Here is a 12,273-nt window from a genome sequence, read left to right as displayed (position 1 = left end):
CCCTGCTCCAGGCATAGTGAGTCCTTTGCCTTCCACTGGCAGGAGCCATCTAGCCAGGAGCACAGACTGTCCAGAACCCCAGCCCTTTATTTGTGGGGGAGCATGCCACGGTCCCCTCGGCTTTTACCTGGGAGGCGGCGGTGCCCCAGTCGGTCCAGGGCCAGGATGTGATTGCTCCAGCTGGCTCCCCATCGCCGGGGAGGACGCCCGCTGACTCCGAGGTCTCCGCTGACCCTCCCCAGTTGTGATTCTGCCTCCGGAACCACTCACCAGCAGGGGGCGCTCAAAGCCCTGCTCACCATTCACAGCCGGTGAGAGGGGAACTGGAGGTGCGGGTGGGGTTGCCGCCCGAGCCTGGCATCAGGTCTTACCGACCAGGGAACGGGGAGCTGGGACCAGGGACAGTGTCCCATCTTGGAGACTCAGGCATACCCTGTGTGCTTCTTGGGTGTGTCCACTATAAGTGCAGATGAGTCCTCGAGCCCACACGAGTTTCTTCCCAACGCAATGGGAGAATGAGGCTCTGGGCTTGGTCTCAGCGTGATCCCCCGAGGCCTCCCCAGGTCTCGCTTGGTGAAGCCACCGCTCCCTGGCATCCCACCGCCAAGCTTTTGCCGCAGCTGGTCCTGCCACCCAGAAGGCTACCCTCCCCCTTCCCCTAGAAGCGACTTCATGGACTGTAGCCCCACCAGGCTCCTCTGTCCATGGGGTTCTCCAGGCAAGAATACTGGAATGGGTTGCCATGCCCTCCTCCAGGGGATCTTCCCGACCCAGGAGCCAAGCCCCTGCAGGAAACCCTCTCTGACTCTTGAGTCGCAGGGCATTACTGTTCTCAGGACAGGGTCTCCACAGGGCTTGGGAGCTCTCGGGGGTTAAGGTGAGGGTTAGAGTGCAGGACTGAAAGGGGTCGGGTGTGGTGAGGCCACGCTGGCTAAGTAGGTGGGGTTGGGGGTGCGGAGTAGAGTTCCAAGGCCCCTCCCTCTGCCCTCAGGGGGCCCCCTGCCACCCGGGGTTCCCGCCACGTGGCCCTGATCCCTCCTCCTCTGCAGAGTCTCAGGAGCACCCTCCCCCCCATACCTTCTGCACTGGAGGACACCTGGGGCCAAGGGGCGCTCGCCCAGAGCGGGGCAGCGGTGGATGGCCTGCTCCACTCTTGGGGGAGAAAAGAGGAGAAACCAAGTCACGCGAGGGGCTGGGGCTGTCCCGGGGACCTCCTGAGGCATCACCCCCTGCAGGCCCCTTACAGAAGCAGCACTCTAAGAAGCAGCTCTGTCTACACCAGCCAAGTGGAACTGGGTTCAAATCTATAGGAGAGGCAGCATCTATGCTAAGGCAGCCTGTTGAAGGGCGCAGGGATGCCGGATGGAACAGGGACCCCTGCCTGAGAATCTGCATACTTTGGACAGCCCTTTCTTCAGAGGGACTCCTCATTCTTGGAGCTCCCTCCCTGCGTGGCCTCTGTTCTGAATGAAGGCTGGAGTTAGACAGAGTCCGGAATTGGGGCCCAGACCTCTCTGCACTGAGGTCTCTGGCCGATGGCTGTAAAGGGAGTGTGTGTGTTCTGGCCAAGACACCAAACATGCCCAGAGGGTCCTTGAAGGCTTCCAGTCCAACCCCGATCCGGCCACCAGAGCATCCTCCCTGAGCCCTAGATTGGGCCCATCTTCACCAGGGACCCCAATATGAGTTAGCCCCCAAGTGCCACACTGCCTGTCTCCAGGACTATCTGGACCCACAGTAGGCGATGTGGGCAGGGCTGGCAAGACGAGAAATGGAAGAATCACTCTGTGCCGAATTTCAAAGGACAAACCCAGAGGGACAAGGGGAGAAATCGGATATTTTCCGCTTCTTAAAGGGATTACGCATGATGCCAGTTGGTGGAGAAAGAGAAAGAAAATCTACCAGCTAAAAAGTGCGGGGGATGTTCCAGCTGGGAGCCGGGAGCCTCTGGATGTGAAATTGACATTTATGGGATGTTCAATGAGAAGAGGCCTCGGGACTCAAATTGGCAAGGGCTTAATTAGGGCTGCGATAAACCCGCCCTGAAGGCATGGTGCTTTGCAGTCTCGCTCCCGCCATCCCCCGCAGCCACGCTGGGGACAGGGTTAGTGGTCTTGAACAGCCTCTCTGCTGGCAGCCCTCACCCTCAGGACAGCTTGACATGGGCAGCAGGGAGAGACACGTGGGCCAGCGGTCCACAGGCCCAGCTGGACTCGGGCCAAAGAGCCCGAAGCACCTGTTGGGAGGCACCTGGAGAGAATCAGGACCTTTCTGGTGGCCTGGGGGTGGGAAAGACTGGACTTTCCAGGGATGCGCTCAGGTGTTCTGGAAGAGCCTTCTCAGAGTGACTCGTGTTGCTTGCCAAGGCCAGATGGATGCCCGTCTGTTCCTTCAAAACTGGGGAGTCGTGCAAACTTGGCCTTAAAGGCAGCACCACCTCACAGCTCCCCAAGGTCTCAGGACGGTGGCTTTGGGCAGCTGAGTGGGCAGGAAGCATCAGAAGTCAGTGAGCCCCAAGGTCAGGACCTGTCTTATTTCCTTGAGCAACTACTCTTTCTTTTTAAAACAGCTTTATTGAAGGATTATTTACATACTGTAAAAACCCAGCTGCTGCTTCCTAAGCCTTAACCTGGGGAGACTAGGAAAATCTCAGTCCCCATTTCTCGGGACTGTGAACCAGGAATCCACCACAAGCTCCTGGCCCAGGAGGCACCCGGTCTCCACCCCCCACAGTGAATGTGTTATCAGTGGTGGGGGGTTGGGGAGCATCATGGGGACCCAGGCATGGGCTTCAGGTGCTAAAGAGGACTGATGACCCCTAAGACCTGGGCCGCTAGGGACTGAGCTTCCAGCCTGGCCCTGGGCTCAAGAGGCAAAGAGGACCCTGACCATTCTGGATGTCTGATAGTCCAGCCTGGAGGGAGGGGTGCCTCCTTCTTACCATCAGAGTCCTGGGGACCCTCACAATTCATACCTTCCCTCACCCAGGCTCACAGCCCTGACTCTGACACTCTCCTTAATTCCCAGCTTTGCAGTTGGCACCCCATGTCCCCCATCAGAAGCAGCTCCAAAAATGGAGGCCAGGTTCCTCGATGTGTGTGTGTGTGTGTGCACGCGCGCGTGTGTCTGTCTGGCCTCCCACCCAGATAGATCACCGCCTGCAGGCAGACATGGCACCCACCACGACTATTTTTGGTCCGGTCTGCCCATCACAGACTCAACAACAAAAAAAAGTGCGGAGTCTCAGGAGGCTGGCCCAACTTACGTCTGGAGCCCGGACTCCCAGTGACCCGTGTCCTCCACCCAGAGAGATTCCTGGGCCAGGAGGCCAGCCTGAAATCCTCGGATCTCCCAGCGGGCCCCTTCCCCCACCCCACCCAGGCAAATGCCTCCCATGGAGAAAGGAGGGGGACAGAAAGAAAAGACATGTGGTGTCAGCCTCTGGTCCCGTGGAGGAGCTGGGCGCGGGCTCTTTCCTGCAGCTAGGAGAGGGCTGAGCCCCATCCCCCACAATAAGCTGAGGCCAGAGAGTCAGGGACCCCTTCCCGCTGACAGAGGGGTTTCTGGGTCCGTGAGCATGAGAGAGAGGAAGGGTCATGGCACTGCCCCAAGAGTAAGGAGACCCCCACCTTGCCAGCTCCTCACTGCAGAGGGGGTGGGACAGGGTGGGGGCGCACAGTCGGGGCACCCCGCCCCAGATGGCGGAACCAGGGACCTTGGCCACATCTCCCTGTCACCCTTGGGGGAGGACGAGTCAAGTCCTGGCACTCCCGGAAGGCAGGATCTGGCAGGACTCCCCCGGGGAGACCAGAGGGCCACCCCAGCAGCCCAAGCCTGCCACACACCCCTGGCTTGGCCCTGCCCCTGCACTCTGCGCCCCCAAAGGCCCAGCAGTCCACAGTCTAAAAGCCCAGCTCAGAGGCTGTGCAGCTCAAGGCGGCAATCTCCTCTGCCCTGCTGATCTGAGGAGTCTGTTTGCTCAGCTAACCCTGCCCTGTCCATCTCCTAGGGGTCAGCCGCTGGGGGCAGGGGCAGGGCCGGGGGCTGGCATGGCTGTGGGGGCGGGGCCTGAGCTGGCTCCCTGGGCTCTTTGGGCGACACTGAGCAGTGCCTAGGGAGGGGGGTCCAGGGGCTTGCCACAAGCCCTTGGGCGCCCTGGCTGGACCCCAGCGACAGGAAGTCCGGACTGCCTGGAGGTCTCCAGGCATCACGCTCCCGCGACTCTGGGTCCAGCATCCTCTGCTCTAAAAGCCAAGCCCCTGCCCTCCCCAGAGCTGATACCCCCACATCGCAGAGAGGGGCAGGGACTTGGGGCAAGGAGTGGGGAAGGGCAGGGCAGCTGGGCACCCACCTGTGGGCTGTAGGGTGCTGGGAGCCCTGGGGGCCCAGGCAGTGGATGTTGGGGGGGTAGGAATAGCGGGGTCCCTCCTAATGGCCGCAGTGGCCACAGGGGCTTTGGGGACGGGCTCTTTCCGGGACCTGCTGATGCCTGGTGAGAGATGAGAAAAGCAAGAAAGGGTGCAGGTGGGGGTCAGTGGCGGGGTACCAGTGCAGACAAACAGCTTACTATCCCGCCGAGGGGCCCAGCGTCACCTCCGAATCCAGCTTCCTCTGGCCCCTCTCTGCCCATTGGCATCCCACAGGGGTTGAGTTTGGCCCAAAAGAGCCATAGCAGGGGGTGGGGTGGCACCCCTGGAAGCCTGAGATTTGGGGTCTGCCGCTGGCTGGCTGTTTGACTCTGGCAAGTTCTCTCCTGCTGAATCTGAGAGCAGATGGCAATACCCACCTGGGGGTGCTGGCTGCAAGGACAGAATGCGATAGTACGAGGATCCTGCTTAGCTGATGCCCGGCACTGTGCATGTTTGATGATGACTTAACGATAGTCGGTTGGTCACCCCCTCCCACCCTCCCTCACCTTCCCTGTTGAATTCCTGGGATGCCCAGACCCTCCTTCAGACAGTCTGGCTGCTCAGGGCCTGAGCTGAGCTGGACACATGGGGGTCTGGGTCACCTCCCCTAGCCTCCCTGCAGCCGAGATCCTGGTTCATCTCACCCAGACTCCCCACGGGTGAGCAGCTGCCATGGTGATAGTTGTGGGCTGTGCAGAGGGAGGCCAAACCCCGTGATCAGACTGGGGTGGCTTCTGCCACCAGTCAAGGAAGGTGACCCCCATTCTTGGCTGGCAGGAGTGGAAGAAGTGGGGGGTTCCCAGCGGGAGTGGGACAAGGGGATCTTTCCAAAGCAGCACCAGTCAAGAAGCTGGAGGGAAGGGCTTGTGAGACAGGAAGGAGGGAAGGAGGGGAAAGAAGCAAATGGATCAGAGGAGGGGGTGGACCTGGGGAGGGGAGGACAGGAAAGTCCCGTCTTTCCTCTCCTGTTTTTTCCAGGACGTGCAGAGAGGCTCGTGCACTGACGGCCCCAGGCACCTTCCCCAGACGGGTGGCCCTGGCGTGTACTTACTGCCGACGGCGGAGCCTGCGGCGGCACCTGCGGAAAGAGGGGGGTCACAGAAGAGTAAGGAGGGGGTGGCAGGGCTGGGGACAGGAAACCAGGGGGGCTGGGGCACCTCACCATGCAGGGACTGGGTCGGATTCTCCACTTACACCCTCACTGGTGCCTGAGAGGGAAGGGCTGCTCTGAGCCCATTGTGCAGATGGGGAAACTGAGTCTTGGAGCTGTGACTTACCCCATCAGGGGACCTGCTGATAAGCCTCTGCTGGGGGCCTCACATGCACCCTTCTCATTTGACTTTAGACTCTCAGGTCCTCCAGTGCAAGGCAAGGAGGCCGGAGGTCATCCTCTGGCGGGTAATGGGGTGTCGGAGAACATGAGGGTCCTAGGCACAGGGACAGACTGGTTTACTGGAGGCTCTGATGGAAGCTGCCACAGGGGGAAGCCGCTGTGCCTGTGCCCATCTGGGAAACACAGGGATGCCTGTGGGGTAGACGGGAAGGCGATCACAGCGGCTGTCACGTGCTGAGGGCTTTCTGCATGTGGGCCCATGCTGAGTGCCGCCCCACCCTGGCCATTCAGTGCTCAGGGCTTCCTGGTGGCTCAGATGGTAAAGAATCTGCCTGCAATCCAGGAGATTCGATCGCTGGAAGATCCCCTGGAGAAGGGAATGGCAACCCACTCCAGGATTCTTGCCTGGGAAAATCCCATGGACAGAGGAGCCTAGTGGGGTAGCAAAAAGTCGGACACAACTGAGCGACTAATACTTTCACTTTACAATTTGGGTTTCCCTGTAAAGAATCCATCCTGCAATGGAGGAGACCTAAGTTCAATTCCTGGGCCGGGAAGATCCCCTGGAGAAGGAAATGGCTACCCCCTCCAGGATTCATTTGCCTGGAGAATTCCATGGACAGAGGAGCCTGGCGGGCTACAGTTCACAACAGCCCTAGGGCAGGCTTCTAGGGTCCTGGTTCTACAAACGAGCAAAGGCTCAGAGGGAGAGACGGCTTGTCCAAGGCCTCACAGTTCTGAGTGGCAGAGGCCTGACTCTGACCCTGACCTGGCCCTTTCTGTCTGTGTGCGTCTGTGCTCTGGGGCTGCGGGCGCCCGAGGCCACGGTCTGACCTGGGTGGGAGTCGTCAGTCTCAGGAGGAAGGAGCCGGGGCCACAGCGTCCCCTCCAGGCAGTCCTGACAAAAGATGGGGCGTGAGGAGCCCCAGGGTGGTTGCTGGGGTGTGGGCCTCTCTTGGTGACTCTGGGGGCGGGACAGTGAGGGGTGCCTGGGGGGATGCGCCGGGGGCCCCACAGGATGACCTGCAGGTAATGGTATCGGCCTGTGGGTGCCGGGGGATCTCACGGATCCTTCTAGGAGGAGAATGGGGCCCAGAGAGGGGTTCAGTGGGAGGCAGCAGAACAGTTGAAGGGAGGTGAGCCTTTGAGTCAGAGGGAGGTGACAGCAACTCAAGAACTGGTTCTGGCAACAGAGATGGGTTGACGTCCTCCGGGTGGGGCAGGGCTGTAGCCCAGAGCACTGTCTGTGCCTTTGAAGGCCCGCGGGGGGGCTGCAACTCCAGTAAGTCACCCTTCAAAGGCCTCGAGAGTGTCCCTGGCGCACACACGACATACTGTCACAGCCTCATCGCGAGGCTTCCAGCTTTGATCAGCCTCAAGTTACATAAAGCTTTCACCACTCGGTTGCAGGGAGCCGATGGACGGGCTCCAAAGAGTGTGCCCAGGAGGGGCGCGGGCCGAGTGGTCCCAGCAGCCCAGCCTGGCTTGGGAACTGGCTCCAGTGCTGGTGCTTAACTTGCTGCCAAACTAAGAGGGCCCTGAGGGTCGCTGGGCCTCAGTTTGCTCATCTGGAGAGTGGGACCATAATGAAAACACCATCTGAGAGGTTATCAGAGGTGGGAAGAGCTGTATATAAAGTGCCTGTGCAGCCTCCTCGACAAAGCACTGGCCGAGTGTCAGCAAGTCACTTGGTAGGGTTGGGGGACTGGCTGAGGAGAGCCCACCATGGACGAGCTTGGACCCTTATCCACAGCAGCTGGGGGCTCCCTGGGACTCAATTTCAAGGAGACACCCAGGGACTGTGCTGGGGGCTGATGACGGGGACCCCTGAAGTGTGTTCATGGTGCAGGTGTGTGAGGTCACACCCTGAGGATGGACTCTGGCACTCGAAGACTGAGCCAAGAGAGGAGGGGACTGTGTAGAGGGCATGGCCACGGCCTCGGAGGATCCCTCTGTAAAATGGGACCAGGAGACCCACTTCCAGGGGCCACCCGGAGGTTCAAGGGGGGACCCCGTAGCATTTGGTGCCATGCAGTGCCTGTAAATGTCCTGTAAACACTGAGACATTTACGAGGAATGGTCAGCCTGGAGGGAGGGGTCCCCACCCACTCCTCCCTGACACCCTGTGGGCCTTCTCTCCTGCCTGGGGGTCACGAAGGGTAAGGTCAGTGAGAAGGATGCTGAGTCAGCTCATCTTAGGTTGCCAGCAGGATGCAGGCATGCTAGAGGGTCTTGATGACAAGGCCTGGCACTTGGGAGTTTGGTTAAAAAGGGCGTGCCCCTGTGTTCACATGTGTGTGCACATATGTCAGGGCATGCATGCATGTTTGTATGCATACCTTTTTGCATGTGTTCACAAATGTGTGTCAGTGGTTTGTGTGCACACCTTTGTGTATCTGTGCAAGAGCTCACAAATGTATGTGTGCACGCACGTGTGCATGTTTGTGTGTGTTCATATGTGTGTGCGCATGTGTGCATGTTTGTGTGTGCACACCCGTGTGTGTGCATGCACGCAGATCTATGTGCACACCTGTGTGTGTGTGCATGTGAGTCTGCATGCATGTGTGCATGTTCATGTGTGCACATCTTTGTGCGAGTGTGGGCATGTGTTCACACACGTGTCTATGCATGCATGTTTGTGTGCACACCTTTGTGCAAGTGTGTGTGCATGCGTGTTTGGGATGAGATCCGCAGCTCCTGAGGCTGCAGGTTGGGGGAGCCCATGGCCTTGCTGGTCTGAGGTGGGGAGGGGTGGGGGTGCCCGAGTGCAACGGCCAGTCTGTGTACGCACATGCGTTGGGAGAGCCATGGGGCAGCGGCAGGTAGGAGCCGGCGCGCCAGGACCGCGTGCGGAAGCTCCTCTTGCACTTGCCGCAGTCAGGGCCCGTGGTGTTGTGCTCACACTCGCACTGCAGGCTGCCCTCACGCACGGAGCACAGGTTGGCGTGCAGGTTGCACTTGCACCTGGGGGGACATGGAGGGGGCAAGGCATCAGTGAGCATGTAAACGGGCTGTTCTGGCTCCCTGGAAGGCTGGGAGAGTGTCAGGGTGGCCAGGAAGGGACCCTTGAGGCCACCTGTCCAACCTGCCAAGACTCTCCTTTGGGACAAGTACCCCTGATGCACCATTCTGAGTCCTTCCAGAAAGAGGTGCCCCTGGATCCTGCCTCTCACGGGGTTGTCCCAGATGCTGTATTTTTAGTAACACAGCTTTTGATCACCATGGCTTTCAACCATGGTGGTTGACAGGTAGCAAGAGTTACCTGCCCTTGGTTGCATGGACCTGACCCTGGCCTCAGGTGGCATCCCTGCTCTTGGCTGTGGCCACACCCGTGCCCTTGAGAGCAGAAAGAAGCCCTGATTCCCAAAACCCTGTCAATTCATCCATACATGTATTATTCATTCATTCATTCAAATATTTATAGGCAACTCATCATTTTGAAACCAGTAAATAAAGGGAAAGAATCAAGCACTTGTCTTGCATGTCCTATATAAAGCATACCTCCAGGTAACCAACAATTGATGAGGGGATGTTTCTTTTTATAGAAGCAGTCCAGCTGCTGATTGAAGAAGGAAAGATAGAATTAGAAAGTCGTCATGCAGCATCCCCTACTGAATGGATGGCTGTGGGCACGGAGCAGCAACAGAGACGTCCAGAGAAAAACTTCCCAGTGGGAGGATACAGCCCACCCTGCAGTAGTCTCGTCAAGACAAATCGAACTTGAATCTGATCAACGCTCTGGAGCAGATTCTGGATCAGCTAGGAATTCATTAGGGAATACAGAGGACAGCGAAACAAACTAAACACCACCAGGGGGGATGCAGTAGCAAAAGCCAGAAGTGATGACATAGCTCCTAGGACTGATGAATTGCAAGGGGTGCAAAACTTGATACAGAGGAAGGAGGAACCCCGATTAAAAAAAACCTCAAGGGCAAAGCAACCAAAGGCAGCACTGGACCTCATCGGGGCCTTGGTTCAAACAACCCCTAAACTCAGATAAACAAAGTGTATTTGTGAGACAGTTTGAACACTGACTACCTTTGGTGATATTAAATTGTGTGTGTGTTAGTTGCTCAGTCGTGTCCAACTCTGCAACACCATGGACTGTAGCCCACCAGGTTCCTCTGTCCATGGAATTCTGGACAATTCCAGGCAAGAATACTGGAGTGGGTAGCCATTCCCCTCTCCAGGGGATCTTCCTGACCCAGGGATCAAACCTGGGTCTCCTGCATTGCAGGTGGATTCTTTACCGTCTGAGCCACCAGGGACACCCAGTGTTAAATTAATGTTTATTAACTGCAGTGATGGTATTGTGATTGTGTGTTTAAAAGTCCTTATCTCTAGAGACACACAAATATTTACAGATGAAATGATCTGATGGCTGGGATCTACTTCAGAATAACACAGAAAGGGAGAACATGGGGAGAGATGCAGACAAAACGAGAAAGGCTATGAGTTAATTGCTGAAGTTGGGTGACAGGTATGTGGCAGTTCATTACAGCAGATTCTATTTTTGTATGCATGTTGGAAAACCTCTGTAATAAAAGAGAGAGAGAGAGAGAGAGTGCTCTACATTCTGATATGGGAAGATTTCCAAGATAAATTGTCAATATTTGTAAAAAGCAGAATAACATGTTTGGTAGAGTTTTCTTTTTATTAAAATAAGCAAAGAAAAATATTTATAGGGCACCTGTTACGTGCCAGACTCTGAGCTGGGAATGGTAAGTACAGTGGTTGATAAAGCAGATGGGGTCCTTATTCTGATGGAGCACAGCATCCAGCAGGGACACAAGGAACAGTGGTGGGGTTGGGGCAGGGGGTTGATTAATAGGTGGAGCCCAAGGGATTTTAAGGGCAGTGGAGTGATCAGTATGACACTGTCATGGTGGACCCATGACGTTATGCATTTGTCAAAACCTACAGAACCCAGACAGCATCAAGATAGAGCCCTAATGTCAACTGTGGACTTGAGCTGACGATGGCATGTCAGTATCGGTTCATCAACTGTAACAAAGGCATCACAGAAAAGCAAGATGTGAATAACCTAGGTATTAGGAGCCCTCTGTGCAACCCACTCAGTTTTCTGTAAACCTAAAACTCCACGAGACACAATCTTAAAATGATAATTATGCCAATCTTTTTAATTATAACATCAACGTCAGTTGTCATCAGTGCCCACGTGTTCTACAAAGGAGAGGGGATCGTGGGGTCTCAGTCTGAGCGGGGAGCAGGATAGGCTTCCAGGAAGAACAATTTAAATCTGAGACCTGCAAGAGCATCAAGAGTTACTCAGGCAAGGAGGGGAGAACCTTCTGGAGGAGACAAGAACATGAGGGAAGACATCCCTGGGCCAAGAAGAGCTCAACCAATGAGGCCTGAGATGAGATGAAAGAGTGGAGGAGGCCAGACCTGACATGGAGGCTGGAATCTGTTCTGGAAGCCCGGGGAAGGTCAGAGGTGTCCTGCTCTGGCCTGTGTTTTATATGTCATTGTGGCAGCTCCATGGAGGATGCTTTGTCTGGGAGATCAGAGCTGGGGCACGGTGGGGTGGGGGGTGGCAGGGAGGAAGCTGTGCCCAGCTGGCAGCAGAGGGCAGTGGCCTGGACGAGGGTGGAGGCACCTGCGTCCCACCAGTGATGCCCAGAGTGGGCAACATTCCCCATCGCTGGCTCCCAGCGTCTCTAAGACTGTTTCCCAAAAGCTTACCCAGCATTTCTCCTTCAGCTCACAACTCCCCTCCTCTTCACACCTCGCCTCCCACTCAGCGATGCTCCTCCTCGACGGAGCGTGCCCCCTTAGCCTCTGCTTATCCACATGATGAATATTTAACTTCCTGCATCTTTTCGCCTCATAAATCTGTCTGCCAGACCCTTCATCCTGGCTCTCACTGCCCCCACCCACTCCTGCCCTCCTTGTCTCCATCTGACTGGAGCACTGCTGTGAGGCTGCCCTTCCAGGGCAAGGATCCCAAACCGGGGGGAGCTGCTTGCCAGGTTTCTAGCAGCCCTGCAGCTCTGAGTTAACCTGCTGCCTGCTGGCTTCAGAAATGTCAGAGCTGCCTTTCGTAATATATATATATTTTAATAATTTTCTGTTGATATGTTGCATTTTCATTTTAATTCAGTTCAAGAACTTTTTCTTTTTTGGGCTGCACAGCATGATGAATCTTAGTTCCTGGGCCAGGGATTGAACTCGTACACCCCACTGCCAGTGGAAGCTCAGAGTCTTAACCACTGGACCCCCAGACAAGTCCCCACCTTCCTTCTTATAACTTCTCTCTGACATTAGATCATCTTGCAGGATGGTTATGGAAATTAGATACAGCCATGCTATGGGGTATGATAAAGCCATTAAATATTTATTTCCTGGTGGCTCAGCGGTAAAGAATCTGCCTGCAATGTGGAGACCTGGGTTCGATCCCTGCGTCATGAAGATCCCCTGGAGAAGAAAATGGCAACCCACTCCAGTATTCTTGCCTGGGAAATCCCATGGACGGAGGAGCCTGGTTGGGCTATAGTTCATGAGGTCACA

General features: G+C 56.4%; 1 protein-coding gene across 13 annotated transcripts in view; it reads right to left on the bottom strand.

The window, feature by feature from the left end:
- NTNG2 (netrin G2) overlaps positions 1-12,273 on the bottom strand; it is a 73,658-nt gene that overhangs the window by 7,360 nt on the left and 54,025 nt on the right. For 10 of the 13 annotated variants that reach the window (XM_027556633.1, XM_027556636.1, XM_027556634.1 and 7 more), the window contains 4 exons: positions 8,534-8,706; positions 5,461-5,487; positions 4,352-4,489; positions 1,078-1,152 (listed from right to left, as the gene is read on the bottom strand). In XM_027556633.1, coding sequence (XP_027412434.1) covers positions 1,078-1,152; positions 4,352-4,489; positions 5,461-5,487; positions 8,534-8,706 — 413 coding nt within the window. Of the gene's footprint in view, positions 1-127; positions 1,153-1,827; positions 2,479-4,351; positions 4,490-5,460; positions 5,488-8,533; positions 8,707-12,273 lie in introns of those variants that run through there. The other 3 variants (XR_003513528.1, XM_027556643.1, XM_027556641.1) reach the window with 3 other exon arrangements.

This window comes from Bos indicus x Bos taurus, chromosome 11 (genome assembly GCF_003369695.1).
Source record: "Bos indicus x Bos taurus breed Angus x Brahman F1 hybrid chromosome 11, Bos_hybrid_MaternalHap_v2.0, whole genome shotgun sequence".
In the NCBI taxonomy this organism is placed as follows: Eukaryota; Metazoa; Chordata; class Mammalia; order Artiodactyla; family Bovidae; genus Bos; species Bos indicus x Bos taurus.
This window is presented reverse-complemented; position numbering and strand designations above follow the sequence as displayed.